Genomic DNA, 21,124 nt, shown 5'->3' on the forward strand with positions numbered 1-21,124 from the left:
ACTTGTAAGTGTTTGACTTTAAAAGGATTTTAGAAACACCTAAAAGGCGCTCTTGGACCGAGAAGCTCCGGGGACCCCTTAGTGCCTGGAATTTTGTCACTTCGACTTAGAGTGCATACTTTTACATTTTAGTTCTTGCAATTTAGACCATGAGGATTGTGATATGGCTCAGTAGCTGGATCTCAGCTTTAAACGTAGAAGACTAAAACCCAGGTTGGCCTGAAGTAAATGCATTCGATTAGGGAGTAAGATAAAAGACTAAAACCCAGGCAGGCCTGGAGAAATAAAGCAAAACATGACATGCAATAGATAGTATCTGTACTAAATTGGTCGTATATTATGCTGTATTTAATGTTCAATATATTGAAGTCAGATATGACAATTGAGCCACCTTCCCCTGTGTGAGGACTTGGTATATATTTGCTTTATTTCTCCATATCTTTGTATAGGAGCTTTTCCTTTATCCCTCTCTCTACCTCTCCATCTTCCTTCAGCCGTCTCTCAGGCCGGAAGATTAATGTGCTCCACTTTCAGCAGCGCTGTCAAATACTCATCCAGAGGAACTGCATGTCCGTTTTGCTCACCTGTTGCCATCTCCCAGCACCTGCTTTGCCATCATAGATGGCTGTTTCCAAAATGCCAAAAGTCATGTTGTCTTAATCTGAGGTTTAGCTGTGAAATGTGTATTATATAAAATGACATTAAATCAACCCTGCATCTGGGCTGACTGACACTTTATTCTATATTTTCTCTCTCTGTTTCTCTCTATATTCAACCTCTCTCCGATGTCTGTTCTCGCCACAGGTTGGAGAGCTACGATCATTCATTCCTGAGGTCTTCGCCATCAATAACTGGTCAGATGGTCTGGTTTGTTGTGCTACCTGATCCAGTGCTGAGGGCGGTCTGCAGCTTTCCATGAGCTTGTTTTGAGCCTCAAGTTCTTTAGTGCACATTCACTACGGAGGAGTGTATTTTTTTGTTTTCTTTTTTTTACTTTTGTACTTCATCCAAATGATGCAGAGAGGCTCTGCGGTGTGGAGTGGACTAACTTTAATGACTATCTTGTTGTTGGCCCATTGGGACGTGGGCTGCCGGGGGATGACACTGAACTCAATTCCTCTCCGCTCGGCTTCTCAGAGGCCCTTTGGAGCTGGTGTGGCCGAATCCCTTCGCAGACACAAAAGAAACTGGGTGTGGAATCAGTTCTTCGTCCTGGAGGAGTTCACAGGAGATGAACCGCTTTATGTGGGCAAGGTAAAGCTTGTTATTTCCATTAATAGTGTCTAAAAGGATTAATAAAGTATTATCGTACCCCTGGTATCACAGACACAGCTTAAGGATAGTCCTACTAAAACACATGTTTGAGCTGTCTCAACTGAAATAACTTGCACTGACTGATGTTAAAATATGCCAGTGCATTGATTTGTATCAAGATACACAAACTACTGTATTTTCCTAAAGTATGTTTATAAAAAAACGAATTTAACTAGGGATGGGACGGTATGAAAATTTCATATCATGATTATAGTTATTACTATATGAATATTATCATGGTTTTGTTAAAATGAGTTGGAAATGTTCAAAAGAACTGATACACACACTGAATTTTTTTTTAAAGTTTTATTTTTGAAAATCACAATTTAATATTTCATGTCCCTGAAATTATTTCTGGGGTAAATAAATAAATAAATCAATCTGTCTAATAAGTTTACTGTAAATGAATACAATACATTATCCCTTAAATGCCTTCTTGTGCAAAATACTATGTTGCATATGCGCGCCTGCGTCAAACTGATTCTGGCTATATAGGATTTACCACGACTGTTCAAAATCACGGTACTCAAACACGGTTGTAATAATAATTACAATTTAAAGCGGAAGTCCACCCTAAAACAACATTATGCTCCAACACTATATTTCATGCCATATATGTAGTTGATTGTGCTGCCATCAAATGTACTAACTCCATATAAAAAATTAAAGCTTTTAACTGCTACAGTAACGGTGATTTGACGCGTCATCAAATCACCGGAAGAAAAATGCACGACTACATTCATTCTGAATGTTCTAAATGGAGGCGGGTCTTGAGGCGAGATGATTGACAGTAGATTATAACGTTTTTGATTGACAGCTGCACAGGAGCTAACGTTAGCTTGCTTTGCTCGTGTTTATAATAACAACAACATGATAATAACTTTCTACGTAGTATGTTTGCCGTAGTTACACAAAACAAGCAACAACTAAGCCAAATTATGTTTTAGATATTTTAACAATTTTACATTACCTGAGTCCGCGGAAAAACTGGGCTGAAAACAGTACTCAAAATCTTCCTGACGAAAGTGCTGGCTGCATATTCAAAGTAGTGTAGTGGTGGGTCAGCTGAGGGTCGCGTTGATGTCAACAATAAAAACTCCCGGTGGCCTGAATTTGTTGTCCTTACATCCACATACTGCACAGGTTCTAGTCATCTTTTATCGAGGGCTTTGGTGATTTCCCCCTCAGAGACGGTTAAAGCGGAGTTACTCTTTGGATGGGTTCGTCTGCCGGCTAACTTCAAGTTGACTTGAGTTGATTTGAGAGCTAGTTGAGCGGTAAAAGAAGTTATTAGGCTTGTTCAACTTCATGTGGCGTTGCAAGAATCGACAGCGGGATGACGTCAAAGTACCGCGAGAGCGATTCGCGAAATCATACGGAGGAGTTTGCTTTTAAATCCCTTTCGCGGAACCTTGACGTCATCCAGCTGTCGGTTCCTGCGGCCCCGCATGAAGTCAAACAAACCTGACGACTGCATCGAACAGTGGTTAGTGGGTGGAGCTAATGACTCAGTTTCGCGCAGTGCATTCTGGTTAATTGTGTCCATTAAAGACCGTTACGAAAATTCCGCTTCAACACACTATCAATCTAATAATCGAAATCGTGCAAATTTATTTATTTTTCCTCATGTATAATGCAAAGTGGACATAAATTACCCGTGATAAACAGGCTAAAATGTCTAGATTGGACTTCCCCTTTAAACGATAATACCAACCATCAGGACATTTTATCATGGTTAATCGTGAAACGGAAAATCGTCCCATCCCTAAATTTAACTAAGACCTAGTCCTGGTTTTAGCTAAGCAAGCCTTGTCTGTGAAACCAGGTGCAGGTTCCATAAACATAGCCGTGAAGTTAAGACTGTGTCATAAGCACTAGTCTGATCAACTAGCAATTAGTTTGGGGCTAATTAGTCTTACTATTTATATTTAAATTAAACCAATATACTTTTTCATGTAACATACTTAATCATAATCAATCGTGAAGAAAAAAATACATGATTCACTTTTAAAACTAGTTTTAGGTGATTATTCAACCGGCCACAGGTCTTAAAGGAACAAGTCGACTTTTTGGGACTTTAGCTCATTCATCGTATACTCTAGAGTTAGATAAGTCCATACATTCCCTTTTCATCTCCGTGTGTCTCATAACTCTGTCTGACACACCCACCGTTATCCTAGCTTAGCACAAAGACCGGAAGTAATTGACTCCAGCTAGCATACTGCTCCCAATAAGTGATAAAATAATGCCAACATTTTTTCTAAGTCACAGTGTAAAAATAACAAGGTCATATGAGAAACAGCCATCTTTTAACCGTATACATACTGGGAACTATTTTCTCAGAAGGCAAAGCACTGCTACTTGGGTAGACAACATAAAAATAGGAAACTGTTGGTGTTATTTTGTCACTTATTGGGAGCAATTGTGTTGTAGGAGCAGGCTTCACTCAATTTCTTATTTGTGTTATGAGAGTGCTTGACCAAACATATAATAATCTCAAAGAAGGAAGGGCCACACTTTGCATATAAAATGTTTTTATTGCACGGATGTGTTTCGGCTAAGCACACTGCACTGAGGAAGGTGCTAAGCCGAAAAGCATCTGTGCAATAAATACGTTTTATATGCAAAGTGCGGCCCTTACTTATTGGGAGCAGTATGCTAGCTGGAGCCATTTACTTTTAGTCTTTGTGCTAAGCTAGGCTAGTGGTGGGTGTGTCAGACAGAGTTGAAAAGAGATGAAAAGGGTATGTATGGACTTATCTAACTCTGGGGGATACGGTGAATTAGCTAAAGTCCCAAAAAGTCGGCGTGTTCCTTTAATGTCATAAGCCTTGCTGACATGAAAAAACTGAAGCTTGTTGATCTTTGAAATTTGCAAAAACACAGCAACTTACAGCACGTGTCCATCTACTGTATGACAAGTTGTAAGTGCAATGGCAAACCTCAATCTTTCGACATCAAACTGGGAGCCAAAAAATCCACATCAAACTCGTGCCTAACCACACATCTCATCCAATTTTTACTTTTGTCCAGTCTGTGCAAATAAGTGCAAAAACAGCCACATGTTTCTCTTTCATGTTGTTTGCAGACATGTTTTCAAGCAGACTTTCGTGGTGCTACTGTATGTACATAAATTTGTGGGCGAATCTATTTCAAGATCATAGCTTATGTCAGTGAAAACGTTCCTGTAATTGCTGCATCTTCACCAATAAGACAAAAATACAAGAAAATGACATACTTTATGCACAGGATGACAAGGTCCAGTCTTGTAGTAAGTGCTTGGCTTTACAATTGAACTATGCTTGGTGTAAAAATGCATGTGCAGTGGTTGAGGTCATTGAGGTAATTTCTCATGACATCTACAGTATATCTGCTGCAACTCCTCGACAACCTTGACTTTAAGAAGGTTTTGTAGATGGCAGTCTGCCGCAGCATAGTGTACCTGTCCTATGCTTAGTGCCACGCTACAGTGTTAAAATTCATCCAGTGACTGCCTGTTAACTGAGGTGACATGTTTATTTAGATAATTCAGTTTGTGTGCCCGGAAGCAAAAAGAGCTGTCCGGCTGTGCAGACTTATTCCTTTGGAGTATCTGGCAATGCATTCTGCCTCAGATTCCAAGAGCTGCACATGATCACAGCTTCTGCTTAACGTGTGACACTTATTAAACATGACTACCTATTGTGCATGGACAATGCTTATAGACGCTTTCAAGCCAGACTCTTGCTGAGGCCCGAAAAGCTACTTAGCAGAAGTAGTTTTGTGACAGAAGGCAGAAAATTAAAATGTGAATTTACCGTTTCTATTTTTTAAAGGGGTCATTTAACAATTAATCAAATTTTCATGGTCTTGGAGCTTGATGTACTGCACTATACTATGAAAACATTGATACTTTCATAACTTTACCTTGTCTATACTTTTTCTCAATCTATACATTGATTGAGCAAAGTAGAACATTTGGTTGTTGCATGGATCAACATTTTATTTACAATTTGGGCATTAAATTAGGCATCCGGAAACAGAGAGGCAATAAGGAGAAAGTCAAAAGACAAAAACGCTTCACACAGTGTAAAATGAGTTGGCCAACTTTTTGCGGCAACTGTACATTTTAAATTATTTTAATATAACTTTTTCAGTAAGATAAGCAAAATAAATATGACTTCTTTTTAGAAACTAAATAATTTATTGATTAATTCTTTCCCTATTGCCATATTTCTGTTTTAAGCATGGACCTTATAATATTTTTTAGAATTAAGTTTAAAACAAGAATAAACAATTTGCTGACAGGGAAAAGCAGCAGAAAATGACCTGAGTGGGCTGAAAAACGAAAACATTGAAGGGGACATATCATGAGAATCTGACTTTTTCTACGTTTAAGTGCTTTAACCTAAAAATGTGAAAAAGAACAACCCAGTAATTTAGTTTTGGTAAACCATTCTCTGTAAGCATGTGAAAAAATAGGTCATTGAAATTTGTCTCCCCTTGTGATGTCAGAAGGACACACCCAAAAACGGCACATTTTTGCTCACACCTTAAGTGGTAATTTGAACATGTTATAATAAATTATCTATATTTTGAGCTAGAACTTCACATACATACTCTGGGGACACCAAAGATTTATTTGGCATCTTAAAAAGTCTTGTGAAATGTCTCCTTTAAAGAGACACTAGTTTAGACACTTTTAGCATAGCTTAGCACAATCCATTAAATCTGATTAGACCATTAGCATCACGCTAAAAATAACCAAAGAGTTTGGATATTTTTCCTATTTAAAACTTGACTCTTCTTCCATTGTGTCTAAGACCGACAGAAAATTAAAAGTTGCGATTTTCTAGGCAGATATGGCTAGGAACTATACTCTCATTCTGGTGTAATAATCAAGGACTTTGCTGCTGTAACATGGTTGCTTTGCTGCTGTAACAAAGTACTAAAACACCTGAATGTTTATCACAGTTTTTGAACTGATGTTTTATGTAGCACTACCTCATTATTGCACAATGAAGTGACAGATGATATCACTTGCTCATGCCTAGTGCTCTTCATGTTTTTTACTGTATAAGGCAGATTTATCTGTACTTGTAATAATATGTCAATCAGTCTCCTTAATTGGCCGCATATAATGTACGCCTACTGTCTGCCTGTATACATCAGATATGTTAACTTTGTGATTTTAATCAGTAGTTAAGTAGTATTAAAGAGAGCTCTAACAATAATGGCCATAAAATGGGGTTTCATTTTATGGCCATTATTGTTAGAGCTCTCTTTAATACTCGTCTACACAGATTTCAAGTGAGAGAATACCAATTGACATGGTTTCAAGCTGGGCTTAGGCTTTTAAGGGCTTTAGGTAGTCAGTTTTCTTTTTATTGATGCCTGATGCAAATGGTTTATGAATGTTTGAGGCGTTGCTTGATCAAATCACTTTCGCATGTGGACGATCATGTGTTTAATAAATATTGCACATACTGTTTGATCAAACCTCTTTGATATGATTTTACAGTTCTGCTTTGAACTAAATGAGTCTAAATGGCTTCTTGCACATAGAGAAAAAAAGCCTTAACGCACAAAGGACAAAAAGCTACTGTTCTTTTATGTATTGGCTTCAGTTCACTAGCGACGTGATTGCTTTATACACTCAGACTTGTTAGTAGTTAGCTCAATGCTACACGCAAACGCAGCCAAACACTTTCTCCTTTTAAAGATAATGAGCCAGACACTCCAACATGCCACCTGTTATACTATCCTTGGCTTTTACAATACATTATCTCTCAGACGCAAAACCACACACACACATCCCTCTACCATCACACGCTCAAACCCTGACAGCCAGGTTGAACGTTATTAGATTTTGGCTCAACTCCAATTCACTCTGCTCCGAGGGATCCAGGCAAAATAGAAATGACTGAACACAAATGTTTCCCCCGCATTGAATGATGGGCAGAGTAATGTACAGTTCGCCGTGAAGGGAATGGACTATCTCACTTGCATTCTGTATTATGGTCGTTGGTTTGCATTAACCGTCTTCTTTCAGTCATGGCTTTTATGTGGTCATCCATCATTTGATCACAAGTGGGTGGGAAATATGGTGTTATTCATCAGAATGGCTATGAGGTTAGCATAACACAGACATAAATGACAGGATCCTCACCAAGAACTTTATTATCGGGAGATCTCATATAAATTTTCATATTCTCTTTCTCGTCGTGCCGCCTGCCTTATTAAACCAGATATTACTGGCTAAACAATACATTTATGAGTCGTAGATGACTTACACAAGTTTTTAAATGGCCTATGCTTATACCAATATTTTAAGAGCTTGAAGGCTGAGGGGCAATAAAATGCTTATAATTATTATTTATATAGTTAAAAGCATAAATATCAGCAATTTAATATGGTAATTAAATGGGACTTACAGACATAAGAATGCATTGCTTGATCTAAATATATAAATACATTTAAACAACTTTAGTCCTGACTGTGCTTATGGATTAGACTAAAGCATAAGTAAAATACAGTAGTATAAAACCCTCCATTAACAGTAATGGGAAATGTAGAAGTTGCATTCGACATGAGCTGGACGCTCATTTACAATAGCCTAGAGACAGCTGTTAAATTCATACAGACAAAATGAGCTGTACATGCTACAATGTCAGAAATAAAGGTACAAACGCTGTCACTAGTGCAACTTTTTCTAGTGATTTTACAACTGTTTATGTCTATGTCTTGTCCAAAGAAGTAGATTTTAAAAGCTTTAAAAAAGCTTGCTTGCACATAGAGGGTTTTGCAGCAAAAGATAGTCAATTTAGTTAAATATCAATGAAATGACTAAAGTGACAAATTTATTCATGCTGCAAGTCTAGCATGGAAACTATGGCCCTTTTTTGCCCCTGAATGAGAGAACCAATCACAGAATGTGGAGGGCGCAGCAAGACGATGACGACGTCTATGCGACACACTGAAACAGTTTTGTTATTTGTTATAACACGGCAACAGACGCCACATTTTCTTTTTATTGCAGCCTTAGATAGTGCTTAAGTAGTCTTGAATGCAAGTTTATTTAAAAAAATGGAGCAACTTTTGGCATTAAACAATTTCATATCCAAGAAGTATGTTTGGATATGGCAAGACATGATAGCCACAGAGTTTTAGAGGACCAACCTGCTAGGCATCGTCGTTGACGAAGTACAATTAACTTATAAGTGGTATTTTATCATTATGCCTGTACTATGGTTGTCACAGTGCCACTAAAATGTGTTGCTTTTCAATACAATACTGTACACAGCTACTGGTTTAGTTGCATAGCTTTCAGTTGTGTGCACACGAACGGATAAAAGTCGTTTACGTTTGAATTGATGTCGCTCTAAATACGTCATCTGATATAATTGAAATGATTGGCTATGAGCTACGTACAGACGCATTCGATAGACATTCAATAAACGGCTCTGGCCATTCGTAAACCACGCCTCAAATACGAGAAAATGAGCATGTGGTCCCAGACCACGCCTCATTCTCTATGAGACTGGTCTGGTGTTAGCCAGGCTACCTAAATATAAGAGCCTGAAAAAAGTGCTCATTTACAAGAAAATATGCCAGACGCATTTAGAGGGTTTTGCATCTAAACCTTTTCAAATGTAAACTTTATTGCTTTATTCTTATGCCACAATAATGCAATGTTTTGAAGTAATCTTCAATAACAGATTTTGTTTCATTGATTGGCATGTAATTTATTCAATTTAAAATGTTAATCGACAGCGCTAATATATTTATAATTGAATGACAGCAAGTAAGATGTACAAAACATTTTCGAATGTTACTGCTAAGACTCCGGAAAGATGGAAGACTGACTTCATAGCCTAATTTGAACCTAATATAAAAGTTTTTCACATTCGGTCTCCTGCTGTCTCAATTATATCCAGTACAACTGTTTAAATCTTTGTTTTTTAGAACACTTTTGCAAGAAACAAAGACAACCTTCAATTTCCATCTCTAATCAACACTTTTCTACTCTTGGTTTTCACGCTGCATCGATTGTCACTCTTTTTTATTACCGTGAGCAGGGAAAGGCCAGGGCAACACAAAGAGAAGCCTATTCTTAACCAAACATTCAGTGGAAATATAGCGCTCCAATCTACTCGTCCATTATTATCTGTGAAATTATACCAGAATGAATTTAATGAATATGTCTGTGCCATCTTGATCTCGTACCATCAGCTACTGGGATTATTGCCCACGGTGACCTCTTTGCAGCCTGATGAATATGGATATGATAGGTCCAGCTTGAATAAAATGCTCAAATGAAGAGATGTCACAGAGAGCACGATGAATAATGCATATCCGTGTCTCTGGGGTGGGTTCAGTAATATCAACAATTATTAGAAATGACCCCGGTGTCTCCGCTGAAAGTACACATTCATTACAGCACTTCCAGGCTATTTCACGTCAGGATAAGCATAAACAAGTGTCCGGTGTTGTTAATAGTTCCGTTGCACTAAGTTACCTAGACTTTTATCCTGGCACATCATTAAAGATCTAGCCTCTGGTTCAGAAAAACACAGGAATATATTTCTGATTATGTGTTACTGTATCGGGACCTCTCAGATGCTTGCTGTACCACCATTCTGGTCTTTGAGCTTCATAAGATGTGCTAGGCCTGTCAGCTGGAATCCCTCTGTTGGGTGTCGAGTGTCCGATCGTATTCCACCCATATTCACAGAGAAAACACCTTTGAATCCAGCCCTAATTGGAAGGGATCCTTTGATGGTGAAACCTATTTAATATCAAGGGGCGTGGAGCAGTCCCAAGCTGACTTCCGTCGTAACCCATTTACATTTTCTTTTCCAACATTGCACGTACCTTCCTAATGTTCGCTTAATGAGAGACAGACTAGGGGTGCCGGTGGAACTCCCTTAAGCGGGGGTGAGAGATCCACACTTTTCTACCATTTGGCCGCCGGGAGGCTTTCGTCAGCCGGGCCAAGCAGATTAAGCATGCTCTCCACTGCGCACGCCCTCCCACCACATCAATGATTTGCGCAAGCCGAATTAAACAAAATGAAACAGAAAGAGAAAGAGCTCTTTTCATGTTGTGGATCAACAAGCATTCCCCATATCCTCTTTGGAGTGATTTCTAACATATGCTGGGTAATTAAATGCAATGCGAGAGGAGATGCTTTTTCATCTGCTTCCAGCCCGCACTGGTCCATGCCACAGCCATTTGTCATCGGTGCAGATGAAAGTCATTGGGTTGGCAGTCACGGCCCGAGACCTTCTGCCAATCGGCACACACACACATACATACACAGCGATCTACGCGCATTCATATTGTTTTACGCGCAAATGGAGGATGTGAAGAAGGGAATCATGTCTTTTCAGATAATTAAGACTAAGGGCATTGAGGGTGTCTAGTCACAGAGGTGCTTTTTAATACAATCTGGCAGTCTTTCACATAAGAAGAGCGATATGAGCCGACAACACCGAATCTAATGACGGGGAATAAAGATTCCTCTATGAGGAATCCTCAATGAGGACGAGATGAACCTCGCACGTCTTCAGCGAAAAGCAGCCCCACAACACAATAAAATACCATTTGCATTTATATAGCAGTCTGCAGGTGTTGATTCAGGTGAAATATTACAACATGGAAAAGGATTTCACACCATAAGAGAGTACTGAAAAGGCACAGGCGAATAGGTCCAATATGTAAAAAGCTATCAGGTACAAATAACTGCCTTTTCTCACAAATTCAGCCATTTGCTTTCATTATAAGCTTGAATTTTATGGGATTTAAATCCTGCCAGGATTCAAAACTGAAAATAAAGCTCTGAAAGGTTGAAATTTAGTGTTCGAAAACTCAAAATCTTACAAAAAAAGTTTTGCAACATTGAAAAATAAGATTTGCAAGCTTGCAAAATGTAAAAAAAAATATATATATCTGCAAACATTATGTTGTTTTTGAGATTTCCTTTTTCGGAACCGCAACATCTTTTTTACGATGTTGCGCAAACAATTTTTCAGAGTTTCAAATTTGTCAGTGTTCTCCCACTGTATAGTTTGTTTTCCAAGTTTGAAACCTTGTAAATGGTGATCTGAAAACTGGTGTGCAAATAGGTTAAAAAAAGTTTTGAAACTCTGAAAACTGAGGTTTGAAAGGGCGAAACTTAATACATTACATTACATTTGCACTCCTTTGCAGACTATTTTTTCAGAGCTAAGTTTACAACACCCACTTTGCGGAGATACGCCCAAAACGTTGCGAGCTTGCGACTCATGTGATTTGTGGCAGCGTTGTCACGCAGCTCTGCTCTGAAACTCTGAAACTCAGACTGAGCGAAAATGAAGCCTCGCAACCTCACAACTTAAAAAAAGCGTGGAGGGAGGGCCTTCTGCTCTTGGACAATGCTTTGCTGTCTGCTGACGTACAGTCCAATCACAAGTCGTATTTACTGGAAAGGTGGGATTGACCGACTTCTCCGCCAATGACGAAAGCGCACAGGATACGCAAACAGGATGCACGGCTCTCTGGCCACAAATAGGTCAATTAACGCCACTTAACAAACCAATAAACACATTTTCTTCAATTTCTTTATTAAATAATAAGATTTTAAACATCTGTTTACTCTTGTATTTGTAACTGTGTTGAACTGTTTACCGCTGGTTGCGGTAGCCGAACGGACTGCGTACGTGAGCCGCGAAAGCAGCCGGTTAAAGTAGCTAAAGGCGTGAGCCCCGACAATACATTTCCGCTCTTTTGTATTATTATTCTAAGGTATGTCCTTTCAATTTGGGAAAACGAATCTGTTGCTGATAACCGATGAATTAAAAGGAAATCCGTATTGCTTTAATACATCATGTAACAGCTGAGCTAAGCCTGCTTGCTGTACTGTGGCCATTGTGGATGCGTTTTTGATTGTTAATTAAACATGATTGCCCATACGATTATTTTACTTATACTGTATACCCTCCACTTGCATGCTAGCCTAGACTATTTTTATAATAGAAAAATCGACCTTATTCTTTTAACCAAAGAAAGGAATGCTGAATGAATGCTTAGGTTCTCTTTTCAAAAGTATATAGATAGAGATCCAGCCTCTTATGAAGCCATCACCTGCGGAGAGATGACGCCAGCCAAGACGAGAACTCAAGATGAGCGCGGATCTGGCCCATAACGTTCATATTAATAGACATCTTTTTAATCACACGGTAATTACTTTAAAATGCACATTAATTCTGGTAACCGTATGGTATATTTTATGTACTGTATAACGGCATCTTTTTGGCAAGCCTTAAACATTTAGCGATTTTAACCCTAAAACATAAGGCAAATGCCTCAGTCAAAGTATAAACAGTAAAAAGAAAATAGTTAAGTAGTTAAATAATTTGTTATTGGGTAGCCTGCGTTTTCATTATTTTGGGTTTGTTTTTGTCAGAATTTGTTCTAATGCATCACATAAATTTACAATAAAAGCAAACGAAAAATCAAGCTTTTTATGATCAAAAAGGGAGGCATATTACAGTGATGTGACACAACGGAAGACATTATGTTTTGTAATAAAGTAATATGTCATATACAATGTTATAACACCTAAACTACACTGTAAGAAATAATTCAGTGGCTTTATAAATATCACTAAAATAAAAGACTAAAGAAATGTAATAAAATCTCTTAATGTCAGTAGGTCAGGGCCGCCACCACGAGGGGGCGTGAGGGGGCGTTGCCCCCTCACTGGCACTATCCCGCCCCCTCAGATCACCATTAATGTTGAATGGGATTTTAATGATAAAATGCGCTATTTAAAAATCACGTTTGCCTTGTGTATTGTCTTCCTAAAGTGAATTTTAAAGTCTAATTATTTAACAAAACAAAAAAACAAGTGTGCATGTATTCTACCGTGACACACGCCCACTCATGTGTAGCCTATCGAATTCATCAGGCGAAGACGTCAAAATGCCGCGAGAGCGAGACGAAACGACCCTTAGTATGATTTCTCGAATCGTTCTCGCGGTACTTTGACGTCATGTGGTTGTTGGTTCTTGCAGCCCCGCCTGAAGTTGAACAAGTTTGTGTTGACGGCTTGAGGCACGCCGACAATGAGCCCGCGTTCTGAGTCTCAGAGGGAAATCAAGATGTCGAAGTGGGAAATTATATAAAAATTTACAGACAGGAGTGTGAGAGTGACCTGGGCCTGCCCTGTAGCAATGGATATATGGAAAATAGCATTGGAAGTTCTACAAACCGGACTCCGGATTGCCGTGGCGTGGATGAATTATCGGAGCATTTCAGGTGCAAAGATCCAAATGTTCGGCTGTCATTAAGTCAATTCGGGCACCATGAACTTCAGCCAGACTGTACATAGTTTTGAAAAGTTCAGATGTTCATGTTCTTCAGCATCCTTGCAAGTCAACGTACAACCGACAGCCTATTATTGTTCTGCATTTAACGTTAAAGGTAAGCCTGTACGATCTCTCTCTCTCACACACCTGTTTATCAGGAGTAAATAGATAAAAAACAGACATTGTTAAATTTATAATTAAAGAATTTGAATTAGCCTATCCTACAGCATAGCTGTATATGTAAACGAGTTATTGTCATTTTGCTATTGTGGTTCTCTAGCTGCTTAATCGCTAGCTTATGGTGCATTACTTGTGGCAGTTAAAATAACTACGTTATATGATCAAATTGAACCAAAATGTTGCGTTTGGACCGTTTTTGGGCTGAAAACCATCAACTCTATTTGCCAACACTGCCCCCCACCATTATGTAAAATTTATTTCTACCTCTGGGTCTGAACTTCTAATGAGTAGTGTTGTGCTATGTGACGTTAGGTATGCGTTTTTTTGTTGTTGTTGTTGTTGTATTGTTCAGAGCTCTGTACGTTCCTCACTATAGCTGTAGTTTTTGTGGTTGTATTACAGAGATGTTTGTTTATAACACTTTAAAACTTAATGTACCAAACCTATGTATTTTCTAGCTGGGGGAATTATATGAATTCATGTGATCGCCCCCTCTGGTATTTTAGACGCCCCCTCATCAGCGCTCGGCTGGCGCCGGCACTGCAGTTGGTGATTTTAGATATATATTAGAAATAATTTGTTGTCATTTATTTTGGTTTGTCTCCAAATTTAACAGATATTTTTGTGTAAAATGTACAGATATAATTTAGGTTAAGCCTATACATCAAATAAAATAAGATTTTAACTTACAAATTATTTCTAATAAATATCCTTATTTATTCTTGTAAAATATGGGGGGGGGGCAGTGATGCCGGAAAAAAAAATAACCACCGCATAATAAGTTTTTAGTCCCTTTAAAATTACACCTCATCGCTTTACTTTGAATGTCCGTGCGTGAATGCAGTTCCTGCGCAAGAAAATCTCTCACTTACTGAACCCTGCAATCAATGATCATTAGTGAGCATTATTAAAAATGTTGTCTATTCAATAAAAATATCAGTTATTGCTTAACATTTCTGAAGGTGTCCAGTAATTGGCCTGCTTGTTTTGTATGCTTAATAAGCAAACTGCGTCATTTGGTCAAATGGACGAGTTCATGAGATGTCTCTAAAATACGAAAGCGGATCTCAAAAGAGAAAAGTAGCGAAAAGTAAAGATGAACGTCAATGAAATTTGTTGGCAAAAATGTCCAAGTTCATATACAGGTTGAGAAGATGAGGACGAAGATCGTGGGGAAGGGGAAATTTATTTGTTTTCAATGAAAAGGTCGAACATGCGGCTCCTTTGTGCATGTGTTGGACGTTATTTATTATCTATAAATATTATTATTATTAGCCTATATATCATATAAATGATAAGAATATAAATATATATTGACACATTAGGCTACTTAATGTGATTTGAAAATGACAAACAAATTTTTATAGCATATGATTTAACCTCCTTAAAGCCGCTATGAATAGTTTGAAAAATAGACCCTGTGACTTCATCACATCAGTAGTATTATTGTGCCTCTGCGTTGTTGCGTCTGTGTTGCTTGCAATCATTTTGCTTCTAAAAAACTACAATTGTCGGAAGGTGTTATGACATTTCTGTATATGCATAGGCTATTTGTTTATTTCATGAAATCCTAGGTGGAAAGAAAAAAAACGTTTTAGAAACGGAACAAGCCCCATGAATGTTTAGTTTACACTGTAAAAACTTTTAGTGAGCATAGCTTATTGGTTACTGTATGTCTTAAAAGAATAAACATTTTATTCCATTGGTCTTATAATAAGCCGAAGTCTCTGTCATTAAAGTTATTTAAATAACTAAAGAAATAAAATCACACACTAGTCCTGACTGAGTAACTTCTGTAACTTTCTGTAAAAAAAATCCATATTTACTTTAAATAAATTCCTTTTTTTTTGTGCCAAAAATCAATTGTGTCGAACTCTGCTATTTGAAGAAAGTGAGTTTGGATTTCGTGAACAACTTTTACAAAAAGTTACTGCAGTTTTGTAAATGATAAATGTAAATGCATACTTCAAAATTAATAAACTATTGCAATACAATTCTCTCTTCTTTTCTGCGGTAAAAAATACAAAGTTGGCAATTCTGGCTATACTTTCGTTATTTTAATAATTTCTATGCTTTTATTTAATTTGTAGATCATGCAGGGTTAACTGTGTGGCGTGTCTATATTCCCCTGTGCATTTACAAATCTCATAAAGTTCCGTGGTATTGTCACGGAATATTTTGATAATTTTTCCGTGGCATTGTCACGGATCTCCGCATTTTTCCGTGGCCACATCACAGACTTTTTTCCGTGTCATTGTCACGGATTGGTTACTCAGCTGCTTTTTCCTATTTTCAAATCATTGCGCTTCGGTTTAGGGTTAGATTTGGTGCTTGCGTTAGGATGTCACTTTAAGTAGCCAGTTTACAATTTTTTCTGATTCATTCTTTTTTCTTTTAAACCGTCGCCTGGCCTTAGGGTTAGAGTTGGGTTTGGGTAACGATGTCATTTTATGTAACGCCACCAAATGTTCCCATCCTAGTTAAAGCAGTTTGTAATAGAATTAGAAAGATTTTAAATAATAAGCGTGTTTGTTCCAGTGGCTGTACTTAGATGCTATGCCTCCCTTTTTGATCATAAAAAGCTTGATTTTTCATTTGCTTTTATTATAAATTTATGTGATGCATTAGAACAAATTCAAAAACAAACCAAAAATAATAAAAACACAGGCTATAACAAATTATTTATACAGCCAATAAAAATAGGCATGTCCTATTTGTCAACTGTTTATACTTTGACTGAGGCACTGCCTTATGTTTTAGGGTTAAAATCCCTAAATGTTTTAGGCTTGCAAAAGAAATTCCCTAATTAAATATGAGGACGCTGTTATACAGTACATAAAATACACTGTACGGTTATCAGAATTAATGTGCATTTTAAAGTAATTACCGTTTGATTAAAAAGATGTCTATTAATATGACAGTTATATGGGCCAGATCCACGCTCATCTTGAGTTCTCGTCTTGGCTGGCGTCATCTCTCCGCAGGTGATGGCTCATCTAAGGTCTTCATAAGAGGCTGGATCTGTAGTGGGGGCCGGGCTGGCATAATCTATAGTTACCTACCTAGTTGAAGCAGTTTGTAGAATTAGAAAGATTGTAAATAATTAGCGTAGCTGCTGTTTATAATATTTTAAGCTAGGAAAGCAACTTCATTTAGACTAATGTTAATAACGGACTAATGTTACGCGGGTAAGCCGTTTTCTGTTGTTTTAATTATCTATCTATCTATCTATCTATCTATCTATCTATCTATCTATCTATCTATCTATCTATCTATCTATCTATCTATCTATCTATCTATCTATCTATCTATCTATCTATCTATCTATCTATTGTTGAAAAGGGAACCTAAGCATTCATTCAGCATTCCTTTCTTTGGTTAAAAGAATAAGGTCGATTTTTCTATTACAAAAATAGTCTAGGCTAGCATGCAAGTGGAGGGTATACAGTATAAGTAAAATAATCGTATGGGCAATCATGTTTAATTAACAATCAAAAACGCATCCACAATGGCCACAGTACAGCAAGCAGGCTTAGATCAGCTGTTACATGATGTATTAAAGCAATACGGATTTCCTTTTAATTCATCGGTTATCAGCAACAGATTCGTTTTCCCAAATTGAAAGGACATACCTTAGAATAATAATACAAAAGAGCGGAAATGTATTGTCGAGGCTCACGCCTATTTACTTTAACGCGCTGCTTTAGCGGCTCACGTACGCAGTCCGTTCGGCTACCGCAACCAGGGGTACACAGTTCAACACAGTTACAAATACAAGAGTAAACAGATGTTTAAAATCTTATTATTTAATAAAGAAATGGAAGAAAATGGGTTTATTGGTTTGTTTAGTGGCGTTAATTGACCGATTTGTGGCCAGAGAGCCGTGCATCCTGTTTGCGTATCCTGTGCGCTTTCGTCATTGGCGGAGAAGTCGGTCAATCCCACCTTTCCAGTAAATACGACTTGTGATTGGACTGTACGTCAGCAGACAGCAAAGCATTGGCCAAGAGCAGAAGGCCCTCCCTCCACGCTTTTTTTTAAGTTGTGAGGTTGCGAGGCTTCATTTTCGCTCAGTCTGAGTTTCAGAGTTTCAGAGCAGAGCTGCGTGACAACGCTGCCACAAATCACGTGAGTCGCAAGCTCGCAACTTTGTGGGCGTATCTCCGCAAAGTGGGTGTTGTAAACTTAGCTCTGAAAAAATAGTCTGCAAAGGAGTGCAAATGTAATGTAATGTATTAAGTTTCGCCCTTTCAAACCTCAGTTTTCAGAGTTTCAAAACTTTTTTTTAACCTATTTGCACACCAGTTTTCAGATCACCATTTACAAGGTTTCAAACCTGGAAAACAAACTATACAGTGGGAGAACACTGACAAATTTGAAACTCTGAAAAATTGTTTGCGCAACATCGTAAAAAAGATGTTGCGGTTCTGAAAAAGGAAATCTCAAAAACAACATAATGTTTGCAGATATATTTTTATTTTTTTACATTTTGCAAGCTTGCAAATCTTATTTTTCGATGTTGCAAAACTTTTTTTTGTACGATTTTGAGTTTTCGAACACTAAATTTCAACCTTTCAGAGCTTTATTTTCAGTTTTGAATCCTGGCAGGATTTAAATCCCATAGAATTTACTCTGCCTCTTGATTACTCGGTGTGTAAGATGGGTTTAAAAGCAAATGGAAATGACAATCTGCTATATCACCTCAGCTCAAAATAAAAAAGACAATTTTCACCCTTCTTCTGCCATTTGCAGATGAGTCACAAACAAGCATTGACATATAAACCATTCCAGAATGCTAAGCTAGGTCTCTTTCACCTTTAAATGGCGAGTCAAGGGTATCTGTAAGGAAATTGTCGCTCTAATGAGACTTTGTGAGCCTATGCTTATGTGCTTACACAGCAAATAATGATTGCTGACAACTCTGTAACAAACCTGAGTTCACTCGTTTATGCTTTAAGCCTTTATGTTTTTCTTTAGAGGATGCATATTCTTAAAAGTTTTGGTATCTTGATCTTGTTTAAAAATAAATGAATTGTCCTAAATTAGACAATGAAAGGTCATGGGTTCGATTTCCAGGAAAACATATTTATAAAATTCATGGCTTAAAGCACTGTACTGTAAGTTGCTTTGGGCAATAGTATCTTTCAAATGCATATTTGTAATTGTGCTTCATATTATTATAAAATCAATATTTATTACTTCAATATTTTTTTGATCTCAGTGGTTCTCATACTCATATTCTGTGAGTAACAAGCCCTCCCAGTGTAGGGAGCATTCCTTTGCAGCCCCCCAAACTTGATCAAACAATCTCAGACTTAGAATTTGAAGTAAACTAAATATATTAAATGATGCAATGAAGTGCTGTTGGTTAGTTTTCCTGTGGTTTAATTAGAAGTTATGATAAATTAGTGTGTTTTATAAAATTTCAACTGGCACCATCTCGCACCCCACAAGGGAAAACGCTTAGGTTACTCACGTAACCCCGGTTCCCTGAAATAACGGGAACGAAGCATTGCGTCAGTTAGCTGACGCTATGGGGGGAAACTCCTGTTTACTCCGTGACTGAAGCCTATTGGTTAACGTCTGTACAAAGTACAGACCAATGACGTTTGAACCCGCGCGCGGGAGGAACGCGTCCCTATATAAGCGCGGTTCAATCGTCAGGAGCTCATTATTATTCGACTGAAGCGCGCAGCCGAATAACACTCGCTGCGTAGACGTTTGTAGCACGGCAAGAGACGCAATGCTTCGTTCCCGTTAGGGGTGGGACGGTTGTCATGACCACCGCACCACCGTGGTGGTGCAATGCCACCGCAGTGTTGAAGTGCCACCGACAGTTGTGTGACGTCACATATCAGGTGAATAATTAAACAAAATAATTATTTTTGCAGTTTTTTGTACAAGTGAAAAAATAATAACAAAAGTTGTACAGTAATTTATAGCCTAAGATACAAATTTATAACATTGTTTTATGTTAATACACAAATCTCCGCTACATGTATGGCGTTTCCACTAAACTGGTGGATTTTAGCATAACTCAGCACGTTGGAGTTTAGCCATGTCACTGTGTTGTGCGTCTGCGTTAGTTTCTTTTGGTCTCCAGTGACAGTGAAATACATACACATCACGTTTGTCTTTTGATGTGAAATAAAAAAATTACCAGGTTAAAGTCGCGCGCATCAGGAAGCGCATTTAGTGAAACGCTATTTTCTTTCACCATTTAATACACCCTAACCCCCCCCCACGGACCCCACTACCGCAACACCGGCGGTTGTTGTTGATGGTTCCACCGCGGTGGTAAAAATTTGCCACCGTCACAGCCCTAGTTCCCGTTATTTCAGGGAACCGGGGTTACGTGAGTAACCTAAGCGTTCCCTTTCAATACGGTTCACTTCGCATTGCGTCAGTTAGCTGACGCTATGGGGGAACGTAATCCCATCACGCCGTGCATACACAACGTACTGAAGTGCCTTACCGGAGAGACACTGCGTGTGGCCCTATACCCGGCATATTCACAGCTTTAAAAGCAAATGTGTAAGCACCATATAAATTGTTGACGCGCACACGGTGGGGTTTTAAACGCACCGGGGGCACATAACATAGCACAAGACGGCGAGGTACGCGCCGCGGCTGTGCGAGATAAGTAAATTCAGAGTCACGTTGGTGAGCTCGCTGAGCGCACCGTGGTGTACACATAAAACGCATGAGCGTGCATGATTGAGCCGAGAGAACCTGCGCTCGTAGGGCAGGGACGTCTAAGCTGTACAATCTGACAACGTAGACGGCGAAGACCAGCCGGCCGCGTAGCAGATATTAAATATAGATATAGATACCCCTGTAGACCAAGTTCATGAAGAAGCCAAACTCGCACAGAGTGGGCTCTATATAGGACATAGCTCATAGAGGGGCGTGAGCCAGTGCGATGGTTTCAACGATCCATCTAAATAACCACTGTTAGCAACAGACATACGTAGTGAGTGATCTGCGAAGCTCACGAACGGCCGATCTGACTATAATATGCGGCAGAACGGTTCGTAGCGTGGGATTATACAGATACCACAATAGTGTGAACCCCGGTGCACCCTCGAGCGCATCGGGATGCATATAGGTAGTATTATAGTGCACAGATCGGTGAGCTTTCCAAGCGCGCCGTAAATGTGTATTGACTATAAATTGCACGGGCACAGGTGAACACTTGAATACATCGTGAATGCATATAGATGAATCAGAGTGTTATAATGCACAGGCCGGCAAGATTCTCGAGCGCGCCGTCATGTGTTCTGATAATAAATTGTGCGCAC

General features: G+C 38.5%; 1 protein-coding gene across 1 annotated transcript in view; it reads left to right on the top strand.

Moving 5' to 3' along the window:
* Window positions 1-21,124, top strand: part of cdh7a (cadherin 7a) — an 83,127-nt gene that overhangs the window by 5,343 nt on the left and 56,660 nt on the right. Inside the window, exon 2 of the mRNA XM_065276385.1 lies at window positions 805-1,254. Coding sequence (XP_065132457.1) covers window positions 1,012-1,254 — 243 coding nt within the window. The 5' untranslated portion in view covers window positions 805-1,011. The remainder of the gene's footprint in view (window positions 1-804; window positions 1,255-21,124) is intronic.

Source organism: Paramisgurnus dabryanus, chromosome 6 (genome assembly GCF_030506205.2).
Source record: "Paramisgurnus dabryanus chromosome 6, PD_genome_1.1, whole genome shotgun sequence".
NCBI lineage: Eukaryota > Metazoa > Chordata > Actinopteri > Cypriniformes > Cobitidae > Paramisgurnus > Paramisgurnus dabryanus.